This window comes from Taudactylus pleione, unplaced genomic scaffold (genome assembly GCF_031769625.1).
Source record: "Taudactylus pleione unplaced genomic scaffold, aTauple2 ptg000850l, whole genome shotgun sequence".
NCBI classification, from domain to species: domain Eukaryota; kingdom Metazoa; phylum Chordata; class Amphibia; order Anura; family Myobatrachidae; genus Taudactylus; species Taudactylus pleione.
The window spans coordinates 844,445-862,639 of record NW_028285252.1 but is presented as its reverse complement, the minus strand read 5'-3'; the positions used below and the strand labels follow the sequence as shown (position 1 = coordinate 862,639).

General features: G+C 47.8%; 1 protein-coding gene across 1 annotated transcript in view; it reads right to left on the bottom strand.

Moving 5' to 3' along the window:
- The window catches only part of AGPAT2 (1-acylglycerol-3-phosphate O-acyltransferase 2), a 44,069-nt gene extending 26,208 nt beyond the window's left edge, over positions 1 to 17,861 (bottom strand). Inside the window, exons 1-2 of the mRNA XM_088458786.1 lie at positions 17,761 to 17,861; positions 16,203 to 16,398 (exon numbers count right to left, since the gene is read on the bottom strand). Coding sequence (XP_088314912.1) covers positions 16,203 to 16,390 — 188 coding nt within the window. The 5' untranslated portion in view covers positions 16,391 to 16,398; positions 17,761 to 17,861. The remainder of the gene's footprint in view (positions 1 to 16,202; positions 16,399 to 17,760) is intronic.
- Positions 17,862 to 18,195: the final 334 nt, after the last annotated feature.

Sequence of the window (18,195 nt, the reverse complement as noted above, 5' to 3'; positions counted from 1 at the left end):
AGTTTAGCCAAAAACATGTGAAAACGGCTTTTCGCTCCAAATTGAATATGGGCCTATGTCGGGTCCAGAGAATAACGTATGTAATGTGTACATGATACATGTACTAATGTAGTAGGGGTTACAGGGAATTTCACATCCCACACGCTGATTTCAATCAAGGCAGCTGGCAGGAAGGGATGATGGTAAATTTGCTGTATAGCTGATTTCTGTGGTTGATACAACGATATAAACAAGTGACCAAAGTCCTACGTGACACCTTCTAGCAAACAAACAGGAAATACAAAACACATGTAAACACGGCGGTGTGATTATTATTCAACGCTGCCCTGTGTATCCGTAATATTATTATGGTTCAGTGATGTATTCCGCGCAAAACAGAGATCCTGGGTTGTGCAGCTTGTCGCAGTATAAATGAATATCATCTCATTTCTCTAAGTGTGTCCTAGAGAATCACAGCAAAGATACTGCACAGCTCAGCGTTGCACAACATCCCCAGCCACCTGCAGATTCCTCACCAGCTCAAAGATCACAAACAGGTATTATTACCCAATGGTATGGCCATCACCTGATAATACCGCTATCAGGAATCTGTACCAGGGACTAGTCAGGATAATGAGAAAAACTATTATACATAACAGAAACTTTAGGGCCGTAGTGGAACTACAAGTTGAAGCATGCCCTGTCTGCCTCCTATCTACAGAGGAAACTGTGTTTAGAACTAGAAAGCAAGTTCAATGTGTCTCTATGTTCGCTGAGAGCACCACCCAACCTCAGAGCCCTGGAGGGATAACATTTAAAGCAGGAATCTCATGAAAAACAGGTGTTTATCTTTAAGATGCTATTAATGAGGAATAATTCTGCAAAGTTCCCAGTGTCATGTGACTACCGTGGCAACCACAGTCACATGACACACATTGAGGCTTTGGAAATCCCTTCTGAGCTCTGCACTGTGAATTCTTCATAAAATACCCATCCGTATATCTACAGTTTCAGATTTTCAGCAATCAAAAATGTGCGTGGAATGCATAGAAAGGGGGCTGTGAATACCGGCATGGATATTTATGGGATAACCGCCAATTCCTTAATCCTGGTCTTGCATTGCTGGAATATTAGTGAATGCTTACAGGGAAGTTGCAGCTGGATTTTGGCTTATTCATGGTGTACTGTATTTGGGGGAAGTTGTTGGGACATGTGGCTACTCTATATAGCCAAAGTATGTAGATGCCAGACATCACACCCATAGCTGTTGGGAGACCACCTCATTCCTAAACCATGGACAATACTATGTAGTAGCTGCTGGAACAGGCCTCATAGTCCTGGGAAGAATTCCCACTAGTTCTAGAAACATGGCTGCAGGTTTCGCATCCATTCTGCCGACGTGTTAGTGCGGTCGGGCACTGATGTTGGGGATAAGGTCGGGGTCATCCCAAAGGTCCTTGATGGGGTTGAGGTCAGGGCCCTGTGCCGGCCAGCCAAGTACTTCCACACCAAACTTGGCAAACCAGATTTTGACAGACCTTGCTCTGTGCGCGGAACATTGGCATGCTGACACAGGGAAGGGCCTTCTTCAATATGCTGGCACAACACTGGATGCCCAGAATTCTCTACAACGCTGCTGTATGCTGTAGCATTAATATTTCCCTTCACCGGACCCAAGGAGTCCAGGCCAAACCATGAATGACTAAACAGTTGGCAGTATGCATTTGTACAGAGAGCGTTCTCCCGACATCCGCCTAGAAGATTGCCAGAACGCGGCTCCACTGCTCCAGAGTCCAATGGTGGTGTGTGCGCATTACACCTCTCCGGCCAGCGCCTGGCTCGTGTGCGGCTGCTCGGCCATGGAAACACAATCCAGGACCTACCAACTAATCATTCCTGTGCAGACGTTGCTTCCAGGGGCAGTTTGGATCCCGGTAGAGAGTATAACAACCGAGGACAGGAGAATTCAGCACTCGGCGATTCCATCATGTGTGGCTACGGCTTCACGGCTGCACTGCTGCTGCTCTGAGCCGTTACTACCTCATAACAACAGCACTTACAGTGTGCTGCCTCCATTTTTCTCTTCCTCTCCAAGAGATCCCAGAGGGGAAGCCCAAGTTGCAGGTAAGGGGAGGTGGGGTGTTGCAAATCATGTGATTACAGTCCCACCCACCAGTTGCGCAATGCCCAATGTGCACCTGGATGGGCGAGGACAGGGACTGTCTACTGGGGAAGTGAGGGTTGGACTACTCTACTGTGAGAGCTCCCTGAAATTTCATTTCAGGAGAGTACGCAGTTGTCTGGGGCAACTCTAGCTGGGCAGAAATGTCTTGTTGGAATTTGGCAATCTATGACCGTGCCATGCTGAATGCCACCAGCGGAAGAACTTCATTGGTGGTGCCTGGAGACAAGGTCTCCAGCAGCAGCCCCTCCCAGACCCCCCTACCCTACAAACCCTGGTATTCCTTAGGACCTTCTCTTGGTGGCACTGCTGGAGCCCCTTCTCCCACGACAATTGGTGCCCGGAGGCAAACGCTTCATTGCTCCTGGGAGTTACGTCACTGGGCACCTCAGGCACCCTGTCTGATGCTAATGTGTGACTATGGAGATAGCACCTCTTATGCTGGATTTTATGCAAACGTTAGCAATGGGTCTGGCTGAAAAGGCCAAACACTCATTCTGGCCATGAATCGCATATTACAGACAGAACACTGTCATAAACAAGCAGCTATAATGCTTACTACTGCAGCATGCTACAAAAGCACAGACTACAGGAACAAGCAGGACTCAGGGTTACAGAACAACAAACAAGAATGTCAGGTTGGTTGCACCAATAAAGGAATAACCCCTGGCAGAAAGGTACACGATCCCTGCCAGACCCCCAGAGTCAGGAGAATTCACCCCCACCAGAGCGTAACAGCCTCGTCCCAGCACTGACACAGGCGCCTGCTGTCCACGGCTGCAGCTCCGAGCAGACACCCGCACTGTACAATCAAGTCATCCTCAACACTGGGAGTACCTCTGATTTTTTTTTTTTCTTTCCTGAAGTTCAATCTTTTTATCCTCATACTTTGTATATTTTCCTGGCTGAGCCAGTGGCCATTGTTACACGCAGCGAGAATAAGTTTGATCACAGCAGTGAATTTCCGGGAGTCTTATGAGCCTCTGGAAATCCCTCTAGAAGAAGAACTGTGCGCAGGGCTGCTGCAATGATCTGCAAAAGACCTGGAACATTGATTGTCAACCGAATAATTTCCTTCACGCTGAGCAAATTTGCAGACGCTTGGAGAAGGATGTTTGCCCAATTACTTTCTGTAAATGACCATTAAATATTTGGAACTGTGAAGTGATTTCTAGATGAAGTTTTCTCCTCTGTGGAATCATTTCAGAGGAAATATTTCATTACCCCCCTTAATGGTGCGTACACACTGGGAGATATTACTGAGCGGTTGCACGATTATGACATCTTAACCGTGCAATCGCTCAGTAATCGTGCACTTTTATGTCAGAAACGACCAGCGTCGCACGCTCCTGCTGGACGTTTCCGACATCAATCATCACCTGCCGATAACGACAGATAGACCATGTTCGGGGATGAGGGAGGGTGCCTGCACCGAACAACTTATCTTTCAGTGTGGGCACTACAGGATGAGGAACGTAAAGGCCTGTGCATGATCTCTGCAGATTACCAATGGCGGCTTACAGAATGGAACAGTCACTTAATAAATAAAATAGTCTCATTAAAACCCCATTCAATAACAGATACATTCATTGTATTTATGGCTCAAGTGTTGCAAACACAAATTAAATATTCTTTAAAACTCCAGTAAATAAACATACAGTGGATCCGCTTGTACACAGTACATTCATATGCAACAGAATCCACCGTGCATCTATCGCTACTCTTTTGGAGGCTGCCATGTTGGAGGTGCTTCTCTCGCTGAGCAGACAGCGTTTGACTGACAACTTTGTAGACTTGCTGTGCAGAAATGTGGAACGATACACAAGGTGGGGGTTAATGATGTTACAGCAAGTCAACCGACTGACTTGCATCATATCCCATCAGGACATGGACCTAAAGATGTAGTGTGTGGAGTAATACTTTATAAGTGAGCTTCAGTGGAATGTTAGGTAACATCGAAGTGTTTATTTTACTCCATGATTCAGACCTAAAAAAAAAAATTGTTTTTCAGGTTTACTGGTTTAGAAGCTTTTAAAACTTGTGCTGCACACGATGAGTCCGTATTCGCCCGTAACCATGAGCAGAGGCGGCGTATTGTGGTGTGTACTGTATTACAACAAAAAGCCTATGTGCCTTCATTTCACTGTAACTCATTGGCTGGTATGTGCCCTGCTGCAAATTCTACTGGCATATTTTATTTCTGTTATATGCACACGTTTTCCTACTGATAGAGGACCGCAGACCTGACTGACTATAAGCTATGACATCATAACTCATCGTTACCACAGACAGAACAGTACCCAGAGATAGGACCATCACTTGTGTATATAAAACAAGTGTCTAAGGCAGTGATCAGGGGACAGGGGTAAATTACCCCACATGGACGGACAGCCGTCGCGACCATCGGGATTGCGACGAGACCCTTGCGGTAGGGTCTCGCTGCCGCAAGCCCTGGAGTGCTTTTGGCTCTATCAAAGCCAAAAGCACTCCCACTGACATCACTAGTGATCGGCCCCAGACGGTAGACGTTCCCATGGGAACGCCTCCGTCTGGGCAGCCACGCCCCCAGCACGCCCACCAAAGGGGGCGTGCTGTCAATCACCATCGACAGCACGCCCCCTTTGGTGCGAGACCCATAACAACGGCTTGGCCGTCGTTATTCGGGTCTCGCACATGCGCACGACTGAGCGCTCCTGAGCGGGTCTGAATCAGGCCCAAAGTTTGGAAACCTCTGATTTATTCATAAAAGAGACAGTGATGAATGACTGGGGATGTTATTCCAACACATCAGTTCCACAGTCGGAGCGTCTGCTGGCTGGGAGCGGCCATGATGACGTCTCCCAAAGTGGGTGGCACTGGGATCTAGGTGGAGACAGAATATTATCAGACATGCTCTGCTTAGTGGCAGGCTGGAAAAGCAGGAACATGGAGGCAATTGCCCTAGGGTCAGTCTTCAATATGAGAGGCCCAGAAGGCGTACAATGGATGGAATCTCTAGTGTTGGTGCCATTGTTGGGGCAGCCAATATCAGCGGGCATTGTTCTGCAGTACATTATGGACATACTGCCCTCTACTGGGCATAAATATAGGTATATTCATATTAACCCTAATATCTAATGCTAGACAATATTACATCCTAATGGGCATTATCTCTGGAGTATTATATCTTACTGGGCATTTTTTTTCAGCTTGCTGGACTTTACCCTTGGCACATTACACGTTGCTGGGCATCCCTGCTGGTGCCAAACATCCACCTGCACTTTACTCCTGCATATTACATCACACCGGGAAATATTACTGTAGTACTTAGACTTTTATAGGTATTATCACAGGCACATTACATCTTGCTGGTGCAATATTACAATCGACTGGCTGCTGTAACAAATATCAGCCTAATACACATTACTGGGGATTCTACAATGCTGGGCAGTAGGACTAGCACATTACTTCTTACCATCACTGCCAAACCTGCACCATGCCAGTTATCACTAGTGTTAATTACTGGGCAATATTGCGGGGTACATTATAGAGTTAGAGAATATCACTGATATGTTGTAACATACTTCACTATTCCCTGTAGGAAGTGATTATCCCGGCACCATGTGAGGACTACAGCTATACATGGTATAGGAGACATAGCACGGTGCTGCGTACTTGTATCAGAAATTAAAAATGAATAGGTCAGTTTATTTGCGCCGCACAATATGGGACAGGTACTCGCACAGTATCGCTGTCTAGTTCCCCATCTTCTGCAACATCTCAATAGAAATATGGTAGTGTGTGGCTAGCAATATGGCTGCCTCTGCCTCTCCCCCTGGACATTGCCTATACTCTGGATCCTGAAAGGCTTTTTATCTGGTAAAACAATCTGATTTTTGCAGAATGTGTTGGAAAACCTGAATGGTCAGTGACCCCAACAGGATGTGTGTGATCTTCACCCAACCTCTGATCTAGACAACCGGCCCAATTCGATGTGTAGAGTTTGGTTCACCATGTTTGGGTCCTTTGGTGGTCAGGTCAAACAAATGGGAGTAGATTATGGCCGGCATAAATCCGGACTGCGATTTCCGGTCAGCAAATCAAAATGGCTAAAAATTGTGGTATTTTGGCACGAAAATAATCGATCCACAGCTGACTCCGGCTGGTCGGCTAAGAAGGGAGCAGAATGACCTTTATGATCATTACCTCCAAATGGACAAATTTTTTAAATATGGACCTTATTGCGTGTGACCATGAAACCCCACAGATCCAAACATTTGGATGATCAGATGACCACGTAAACGACTGACAAGAATGTACGAAGTCTGGATTCCACGTGCAGTACAGATTGATATAGGTTGGCAGAAGAGGAGGTCCAACGTTACTAGGATAGAGGTCATTACCAAATGCAGCTATCAGCAATTGTTAATACCAGCAAGATTAAGTTGAACCCTTGTACCCATACATTATTATCATCTGTTGATAAGCTTCCCATGGCTTTACAACAATATCACAGCAATCCAATGAATGAAAGCACCCCATGGGGTAGGCTATAAGAAGCAACCCGATCATTACAATTGCTCATTCGTTTGTTTCTTCAGGCTGCTAAAAAATAATAATAATAATAGATAATCCTGTAGATATTCCACTTTGTTATGTTGTATGGTACATTATGTAGTAAGCAGAGAGGCTTTTGGTACCTTTCTGAGCTCTGTTTTCACCATGTCACACATGCTAGGAGTTGTGGCTCTGTGGCTGCCATGCTTGTTTTTCACAGATATACTATGCAATGACCGGGTTAGCAGCAGACAAATATTCATTATACAATCCACGGTCAGGGCTGGTGGCAGACAAACAAGAAATACATTATCTGAGGTTAGGACTGGCAGCAATCAGGATTAAATGACAATACAAACTGAAGTCAGGGCTGGCAGCAGACAAGAGACAGAGTCAAAATGCGCAAAGGTCAGCAATAAGCTCCAGAATGAAAACAGCGTTAGCAATAAGAACCACCACAAAGGAACACGTGCAGCTTATAGAAATGCAGGAACTATCAACGACGCATTAGAGACAACAGCCAATCAGCTACGAACTGAAGTATAGCACACTCTCAACCAATGAAGACGACACCCGGGGAGAGATAGGCAGCGTAGGGGAAGAAAAGGATACTACAGAGGTCTCCATGGCAACCAACTGAGAAGCCGGAAGAGCCACAATATCTTCATGTAAAATGAAAGCGCCAATTGAAAAGAGCCCTGGGCATCACCACCGCCCTTGTAGGTTGCGCCAATATTACGTCTGGCATCTAACATCTGTTTTCCCATGTAAGCTGACGCAATGGCATCCGGGAGCCATCTTGCCAGAGCATGTCCCGGCCCTGAATTGTTTTCATTCTGAACACAGAGACTGTCCTGACGAGGCCCAGGGTATTTCATCGTACGGCTTGTGGAAACTACCTTAGGGAGAAAAGTAGGATTATTTGCAACAAAACTTTGTCCATATATATATGTTCAAGATCTTACAGAGCATGAAATTCTCCCAGATGAAAAGGCAGAAGAAATGGCTAAATAAGAGCAGATCTCAGCCAGGCATAAAGGAGAGGATACGTGCCAGGGGGCTATGTAGCATAGAGCAGAGAAACAGGTCGCATGAAGCTGGAAGGGGCTGGGGTCATAGGTGACGGCTCGTACATGTGGCCCATCTCTGTGTTAGCAAAAGTCCAATTAGGTCCCATGGTTTTAATGCAAATTTGCACCTCTAAGTAATATCGGCAAACAACCTTTGCCCAGTCATTACTCCCAACATCGGACGATTCGCACTCAGGACGGGGGCATGGCTTTCTGACCTCAGGATGGGGGGCATGGCTTTCTGACCTCAGGATGGGGGGCATGGCTTTCTGACCTCAGGACGGGGGGGGGGCATGGCTTTCTGACCTCAGGACGGGGGGGGGCATGGCTTTCTGACCTCAGGACGGGGGGGGGCATGGCTTTCTGACCTCAGGACGGGGGGGGGCATGGCTTTCTGACCTCAGGACGGGGGGGGGCATGGCTTTCTGACCTCAGCACGGGGGGGGGGGCATGGCTTTCTGACCTCAGCACGGGGGGGGGCATGGCTTTCTGACCTCAGGACGGGGGGGCATGGCTTTCTGACCTCAGTACGGGGGGGGGCATGGCTTTCTGACCTCAGGACGGGGGGGGGCATGGCTTTCTGACCTCAGGACGGGGGAGGCATGGCTTTCTGACCTCAGGACGGGGGGGGCATGGCTTTCTGACCTCAGGACGGGGGGGGCATGGCTTTCTGACCTCAGGACGGGGGGGGCATGGCTTTCTGACCTCAGGACGGGGGGGCATAGCTTTCTGACCTCAGGACAGGGGGGGGCATAGCTTTCTGACCTCGGGACGGGGGGGGCATAGCTTTCTGACCTCAGGACGGGGGGGGGCATGGCTTTCTGACCTCAGGAAGGGGGGGTATAGCTTTCTGACCTCAGGATGGGGGGGGCATAGCTTTCTGACCTCAGGACGGGGCATGGGTTTCTGACATGACAAAATGAAACAAGAAAAGACAAGGAAAATAAAACACCACAGCAGGAGTAAAAGTCTATAATACACATTAATATGATCTAGAGGCTGCTGAGTGTGGAGAATTGGTGAAGTCAGCACAATGCTGGGTAATGGGAATATTTGTAGAAATTATAAAGTGCTCTGGAAGGAAAGGATTTGGAGTACAGCGCTCATTAATATTCCTGCAATGTGCGGCCTTATCACCCGCTGCTTTATTTTTGGAAGGTCAACCTTGAATTTTGCAACTATTTCTGCTTCGTCTTCCTCCGACTTCCAGGTAGAAATCACATTTAATAAAGTCTACAAAGTCCCCTCCTTCCCCAGTAACAGCACTTTAGGGACCCCCTTCTGCGCAGCTTCCCCCCATAGCTGGGGAGTAAAACGAGAGCTGGTTGGTCACCCCATGCGAAGTTTCATCTATGGGGCATGGAGAATCGGTGGGCAATCAGACTGTCGTTAGGCTGCATGCCTATATACACTGACCTACGTGGGCACGAAATCGTGTTTTGAATGGGTACACACATCATGCACTTGGTACACAGTATATGTGTGCGCTGGAAACGAATATACCTGGTCCCATCCAGGTGACTTGCACATGGCCGCCTTGTGTCTCTTGTAAATATTTTCATTACTGCAGTTTATGATTAAACAGATTATTACTATACAAAGGTGGCAGAAACTGCAGATTAACATTACTACAGGAACAAATCAAACATTCTTGTAACTGAATGTATATGTAATAACACCGGCTACTTCCCCCCCACCCCATGATATGCGAGCACCTGCCCCAAACACAAATACTACAATGAACAAGTACTACAATAGGTGAATGCACTGCATAATATCAGCATATTTAACCGTAGACCCCACATAAGTACTACAAGCTAGATTCTGGCAAACATAATTTGTTTATCTGAATTGTCTGTATTGGCTGACTGCAAACATGTTATGTAACGGTTTATTAAGTACTAGCTGGGATACCCGGCCTTGTCCGTGTTGAAGAATGGACCTTGAGGTACATCTGCAGCCTTCATTTGTTACACTGCAGACCAACACTGGAGAGCATGGCATATGAGAATGTGCTGGGAGGATATGAGTAACTGTCAGTACAGGTGCGGTGTGATAGTTGATCCTCTGACTCACAGCACTTCCATTGGAGCTTTGCCTGACCCCCCCCCCCCCTGCCAGAGCAGTTTTAGGCACTGGAAGACATCCTGAGCGAACTTACTTAAACCAAAATTTCAAATCAGAGACTCCACGGCCTACTTGGCGGGCTCCATGTAGAAATCCATGGCCCTGACCAACTTCAAAACATAGTCAAGAACCTAATCCTGGTCAAACTACATAAACTACCAGTTATAGGAGGCCCCATGTCCGGTATCCTGTCTGGTATCCTGAATGAGGCCCCATGTCCGGTATCCTGAATGAAGCCCCATGTCCGGTATCCTGAACGGGAATTGGTGTGAAATACCGCCGGCCGCATGGCCGGCGGTTCGATTCCCGGCAGCCCGACATCAGCAGAGATCCCGGCAGCAGAAGCCCGACAGCGCTGGAAATCCCGATCGTGGATAGGTAAGTATTGTCTAACCTAACCCTCCTAACCCTAACCCTCCTTAGGGGTGCCTAACCCTAACCTCCCCCCCCAAGTGCCTAACCCTAATCCCCCCCTTCCCTGCTGCCTAAACCTAAGTCCCCCGGTGGGGTGCCTAACCCTAAGTCCCCCCCCGGGGTGCCTAGCCCTAACCCTCCCTCCCCCTAGCCTAACCCTAACCCTAACCATCCCGGGGGGGTGCCTAGCCCTAAGTCCCCCCCGGGAGCCCTAAACCTAACCCTCCCCCCCCCACGGCTGTCCGCTCGCGGCGCCCAGCATCACTACGATCGGGATGCCAGGCGCCGATCTCCCAGCGTCGGGGAAATGCCGGGCATCTACATCTAGATGCCCGGCATTTCACCCTTGACGGGATATGACAGTCGGGAAGCTGGCTGCCGGCTTCCCGATTGCATACCCCTGAACGATCTGCAAAAGGGAGATGCCTGTATCGCCATGACACCCACCCAGAAAAACCGTAGCCTGTATGGAGGACTCCTAAGTCCTGGGCTGTCCACAGGCGATAACTATACTTGTCTACTCTCACAGGAATATCCGGGAGACTCCCTGTTCTAGACTCCCGAGACAGAAGACCAACCTCCTGGATCCAATCTACATTCCCAGTGAAGTGGGTGATCCTGGGGTTTTAATAAACAATTCAAGGGGCAACATCCTCAGCACCTTTAATCTGGACCCCCAGGGATATCCCAGAGACCACCAGTAAAAATTCAGCATATGCCCCTGTGTATTCAATTGTTTTTGTTTTTCTTATCGCGCTTGTCGTTCCCAATCAGACCAAGTTTAGCTGCGTAAAACAGCTAAACCCATCTAAAGTACGGACTTTCTCGCACATTTCTCAGGAGGGTGCAGCAGAAACGTGCGCTCCCGCAGCTATTCACACCCGAACAGAGCAACAATTGAATTGCTCCGTTGGGCGCCCATTACACCAGAGTCATGTTAAAAACAAATTGAATCATCCCCTAATTTGGAGGCTGCAGCGGCCATGTCTTTTGTTGGTATTGCTTCTGCGACTTCAGTCAGTGTCTGAATAAACGCAACCATCGGTTGCACCATGAAAACTTGCAGCAGCCCCATGTCCGGTAGCCAGCAGAGTGCGCAGGCGACGGATACTCTCTGGGCCTGACGCGGTGTTGCACCAAAGTCAGACGCACGTGCTCTGGCATTGCATGCATGGAAATAAACGCACATATTTGTCCATATACAGCGATGTATGCGTCTTATAGTGCATCTGCGCAACGTCTGTACATTCAGCTTGCAGTTTGCCTTCACCAACAGTGCACACTTACATCAGGTTATAAATATAATAGGTACAAATAACGCACTTGGAAACAGGCTTATATCAGTTTACGTCCATATGTCTGCAGAGCCGGCAGTTGAGCTGAAAGTTCATTGCGGGAATGCACCAGTACGGACCAGTTCCACCCCTTCAGTCGTGGCTGTAATGTCCCAGTACACACTAGACGATGTCTAGTGTGTACTGACCTTGATAGCGACGGGACACGGCAGGGTCTTGGCATCGGCAAGTGTGTACACACTTGCCGATGCTGGCAGCGACAGCATAGCCCTCGTTAACGATGTAGCCCGACGGACCTGCATGCAGGTCCAACGGGCGATGTAGCCGACGACGCGCGGTAGCGCGCATTGTCAGCGACATAGCGGGTACACACTAGACGATGTGCCCGATATCTCATCCGATCCGGCCAAATCAGAGGAGATATCGTCTAGTGTGTACCCGGCATATATGCAAAAAAAAAAATTAATAGGACTAAGCATCATTCCTCTTCGTGCACGCTCACTTCCGGAGCAGGCGCAGTGTGAAACATGCGTCAGTTCCTTTGACTGTAACCTCATCACAATTTATAGAAAGTGATACATAACATCAGGTGAGTCCAGCTGTGGACCTACCTCCATCACCTATACAGGGGTGCAGCGGGGGTGGTCGAGGGCTGGCATCGCAGTGTTCTGGCCGTAGTATATAATAACAGTCACTACTAGGCTAGGTCTGATCGTCCACATGCCAAACTATTTTAAGAAGACAAAAACAACTATTTTAAGCCTTTAGCGGAATTAATGCGAGCATGCCAGCCATCTCCAAAAAGCAAAACACAGCTCTTATTTTAACGGAAGTACAGTAAACACAGAGCCACATTTAAATTGCTAATTCTCTGTCCACAGTCACTGATCCCTGCCAGTTTGAGCCTCACACTCCGGCACAATTTTTGCACCATTGTCAGTTCCTTTAAAAGTATTTTAAAAACAATTCAACGACTGTTTTCTCAACCACCACCCAAGTGTCCCAGACAATGGTGCCTCCGCGCCTGTTCCGGCAATAGATCATATATGGTTGCAGTATAGGATCCAGAAGCCTTTGCGATGCGAGAAAAGCTCCGGACAGAATTTCAGAAGTTTCACGTTTGATCACAGAATTGAAAGGAGTCAAACGGTGACAACACCCTGGTAAGAATATTCCAACGTAGTTACTGATCTAATCCCTGCCGTCTCCAAGAGGCAGACAGTGGTTTTATCATGTCATCCTGGCCTCAGATCAGACTGCGTGCGCACTGAAGCCACGAGATTTACAGCGTTCTGAAGAGACATTCCCCTGTAACATGTCACAACAACAAAAGGTGCAACTGGTAAATGACAAATCTCTTGCTGGAATCTCAGATTAGAGCGAACGCTGTCTCATTAAACGTAATCTGGCAGAGGACAAAAAATAAAACAAAAGTCTGGTGTATATTAATTACTATAATTATTAGATGTAATTCGGGGCTAATTGACAGTATTTGTGCACCGACGGGTTTTGAGAACACGGTACTAGAAAGATGCAAGAATTGTGTTTTTTTTTTTTTTTTACATATTAAGCGCATTCCTCTCACAGTACATGTCCAACACACTTCTATATGGATGGCCGATAGGGTGCCATGTAACGGTATCCTTATATATCGCCGATACATATCGCTGACTACATTGCGAAGGTCGTCTCACTTTCAGTGGCAGCCTGACACTGCCAGCAAAAGGTGAAAGTGATTCGCACACGTGCGTGGGCGTCGCTGGTCCCTGTTGCCTAAGGTAGTAATCGCCTTCCTGTGGTGAGCTCAGTATTGTGACATCTGCTAAGGTATTGAGTTCAGAAAGTAGGTACTGTAAGACCTTAGCACGTTAACCCTTTAAGTAGTAAAAATAGAGTCAGAGCATTTTGAACAGCATTTACGCCAATGTTCAATTCTGATCGGCCGTGCATACACACTTACCAATCGTTGGCCCGATGGGTCATAACTGACGTCACAACTGGGCGTGCGTTTACCAATCACCAGGCAGCCTCTCAGCCGACCGCCCGTACACACAGCACGATAAGCAGATATATGTGCCACCTGCACAAACATATCATCTGTACACACTGGCCGATCGATGCACACACGATATATCGGCCAGTGTATACCCAGCATCAGTATGAATGTCCCTTTGCAGTGCTACTGTAATTACACCATAGCGTTTCAGGCCATTACACCATAGCGTTTCAGGCCAGGCTGATACAATCATTGGGAGCTCGAGACGCGACCCTTTCAATACAATGGGAAACACAGATTCCCTGTCACTCCAGTTATTCAGCTCACAATGTGCTCACCTGACACTTCTATAGCTAGCAGTACTGTGGGGGCTCAGGGGTATAACTACAAATTTGTGGACCAAATAGCAATATTTTGAAGGGTCTTTCAGTGCTTCTCTCTGCAGCAGTGGTTCATTTCTGCCTCCTAGTAGTGACCCCACTTCACATTAGGCCACATTGTAGTGACCCCACTTCACATTAGGCCACATTGTAGTGACCCCACTTCACATTAGGCCACATTGTAGTGACCCCACTTCACATTAGGCCACATTGTAGTGACCCCACTTCACATTAGGCCACATCGTAGTGACCCCAGTTCACATTAGGCCACATCGTAGTGACCCCAGTTCACATTAGGCCACATCGTAGTGACCCCAGTTCACATTAGGCCACAGCGCCCCCGCATCCCGTTCACACTATGCCACAGTGCCTCCAGCTCACATTGGCTGGCTCCTGCTTTCCACAGGGTACTTCAGCCAATGTTAGACTGAAGGCCCCACCAAGACAATGTGGTTACAGGGTCCCACTGCTGAGACATAAGTAACAATGTATATACAATAGACAGGTTGGTAAAACAGTTATGAAACATAGGCGAAAGTTACTTTTACAGGTTGAGTCTCCCATATCCAAAATGCTTGGGGCCAGGGGTATTTTGGATATCGGAATATTCCTTATTTTGGAATAATTGCATACCATATTGAAATGTCTTAGGAATAGGGCCCAAATCTAAACACAGAATGCATTTATGTGTTATATACAGCTTATACACACAGCCTGAAGGTCATTTTATACAATATTTTCAATAATTTTGTGGCTCAAACAAAGTTTGTGTACATACATGAAATTAATTTATGTTTATTATACACCTTATACACACAGCCTATAGGTGATATTATACTTTATTTTTAATAATTTTGTGCCTTAAACAAAGTTTGCGTACATTGAGCGATCAAAAATCAACGTTTTCACTATCTCAGTCATGCTAAAAATATTCCGTATTTCGGAATATTCCGTATTTTGGAATATTTGGATATGGGAGACTCAACCTGTACTACCAAAAAGGCCACTGTGAGTTGTGGACAAACAATGGCTGCTCTTGCAATATAGATCTCGAGAAGTTGCCAAAAGCAACCAATCAGCTTCTGTCATTTATCTAGTACAATCGTTGAAATGACTGATTGGTTGCTATGGGCAACTTCCCCACTTTATCTCTCTCCAATGCTTGATACATCTCTCCTTGAATAACAGTCCTGTAAAAGCTGGAAATAAAATATATACATAAGAAAATTGGGACTACAGAAGGCTCTATCCATGGCACAAGGTGACGTGTGCACCACGGGCGAGCCCTGAGAGGTGTTAAACAACGATCTGGATGAAATGTCGATGACTCAGTCCATGAGGGCCAAAAGGAAAGTGGAAAACATGCCGCTGGCATCTCATTCCCAGAGCTTCCTCTGTGGTGAAAGCGCGGGTGGTGGGTTGACTGCGTGGCATTACCGGATACGGAAGCTGCAGGATGGGCAGCTAGTAAGACTGGTGTTGAGTGTGTGTCGAACACTAAAAGGAATTAGGCCTCGATTTATGTAACGGTGCAATGGGACTACTCATTAACGGGGCTTTTCCGACTCATTTCAGTGGGACCCCTACTCTACAGTACAGGTTTACCTAGTAGTGAGGTAAAAAGCGTCTCAGAACTAGCAGGGACCTCCGCCGGTAATGCGGACAGGGCGGCCCTAACTCTAAACTGACCCCTGGCGCGCACAATCAGGACCTGGCTGGCGTTTCTACCTTAGTGTTGTATCCTGCCGCACTCACATACCAGCGTTCATATCATTACAGCTTGCCTACAGAGGTCGCCATTCATATTAGGTAGGGGTACTGTGATACCCTGAGCAGACAGAGGACAAGTAACCCCCTAAATTACTAATAGGGGGGGATGGTTATATTGCTGTGGCGGAATTTGGAAAACTACTTTAAAATATATAATAATATAATTAATAGGCTAATTATTAAATGTTTAAAAAGACATTATGGTACAAGAGAAAACCTTAATACATGGGATAGGCACTGCAGGTCACCTCCCATATCATGCACTTTTGCACACATTTTTGGCCTCTGAATCAGACTGCACTGACAGCCCTAAAGACTGAAACACAGCGCCACCCAGTGGTCAAATTAACACGAAGTTTGCTCTTAAACATTTAACATGGGACTGTTTGTTAAATTCTGTGACAGGTCATAAAAAAATTTATATATATAAACCAGTAATAACAGAAGACTTACTTCATGTTGTCCACCGTCCTGCCTCCATTCTTCCACAGGCACACGGGCGCTGCCAGCGCAGACAGGATAAGGCATAAGACACAGTAGTAGAAGATTTTAAAATGGAACTTGAAGGTGCTGCTAATTCCCATGAGGAGGAGAGGGGCGAGAATTATCATGGTGCACCAAAACAGCCACATAAGGTCCATACTGGAACCTGGATCGCCAAATGAAATGAATGCAAATAAGAATAAATATGTATATTAGGTTCAAAACAGTGGTTCTCAAACTCTGTCCTCAGGACGCCACACAGGACACGTTTTCCAGGTCACCCAGCAGGCGCACAGGTGTACTCATTACTCACTGACACATTTTAAAAGATCCACAGATGGAGCTAATTATTTCACTTGTGATTCTGTGAGGAGACCTGGAAAACATGCACTGTTTGGGGTCCTGAGGACCGAGTTTGAGAACCTGTGAGTTAAAAGAACAGATAGGAAACTAATAAATAATGAATATAAAAGTGCAGGTTGTGCATTGGTGAATACAGAAAGGCATCTGGGAAGGCACAAGGTGAGCTTGCATGGGGGACTGGGAGGAGTAATGTGCACACTACAGGTGAGACAGTCAGGGAGGGGAGGCAGGTATACAGGTGAGACAGTCAGGGAGGGGAGGCAGGTATACAGGTGAGACAGTCAGGGAGGGTAGGCAGGTATACAGGTGAGACAGTCAGGGAGGGTAGGCAGGTATACAGGTGAGACAGGGAGGGGAGGCAGGTATACAGGTGAGACTGTCAGGGAGGGGAGGCAGGTATACAGGTGAGAGTCAGGGAGGTGAGACTGTCAGGGAGGGGAGGCAGGTATACAGGTGAGACTGTTAGGGAGGGGAGGCAGGTATACAGGTGAGAGTCAGGGAGGTGAGACTGTCAGGGAGGGGAGGCAGGTATACAGGAGAGACAGTCAGAGAGGTAAGGCAGGTATACAGGTAAGACAGTCAGGGAGAGGAGGCAGGTATACAGGTGAGACAGTCAGAGAGGGGAGGCAGGTATACAGGTGAGACCATCCGGGAGGGGAGTCATGTATACAGGTGAGACTGTCAGGGAGGGGAGGCAGGTATACAGGTGAGACTGTCAGGGAGGGGAGGCAGGTATACAGGTGAGACTGTCAGGGAGGGGAGGCAGGTATACAGGTGAGACTGTCAGAGAGGGGAGGCAGGTATACAGGTGAGACCGTCCGGAGGGGAGGCATGTATACAGGTGAGAGTCAGGGAGGTGAGACAGACCGGGAGGGGAGGCAGGTATACAGGTGAGACAGTCAGGGAGGGGAGGCAGGTATACAGGTGAGACAGTCAGGGAGGGGAGGCAGGTATACAGGTGAGACAGTCAGGGAGGGGAGGCAGATATACAGGTTAAAGGTGCAGACACTTGATGCAGGCAGGGAGGGCTCTGGTGACTGGCAGCCAGGATCTATCTATGGGTATAGAGGACACAGGAAAAGGGAAAAGTCACACAGACATGGGCACAGCAGGGAAGCATGGGCAGACAGGTGGCACAGCAATATCACCCTCTCCTCACTGGTACCTGCAGGACGAAGCTCGGGTCCTGGCACACAGGGGGCAGCAGCTGCCCCACACCAGGGACTTTCCTCTTCTTACAAAAAAAAAAAAAAAGTCATAAAAATAAACAAACTGTGATCACGGAAGAGCAATGAGGGGAGGAGAGGGGCAGGAAGGGGGCAGAGACAGGGAGGGGCAGTCTAATGAGACGGGGAGAGGGCAGAGACAGGGAGGGGCAGTCTAATGAGACGGGGAGAGGGCAGAGACAGGGAGGGGAAGTCTAACGAGTCAGGAGAGGGCAGAGACATAAAGGGGCAGTCTAATAAGACGGAGTGGGCAGAGACATGGAGGGGCAGTCTAATAGGCAGGAAGGGGGGGGAGAGTGCAGGCAGAACTGCTGGAGAAGGCAGAGACTCGAGACAGTGAAGGGGCAGGGCAGTAGCAGCAGTCTAATTGTTGG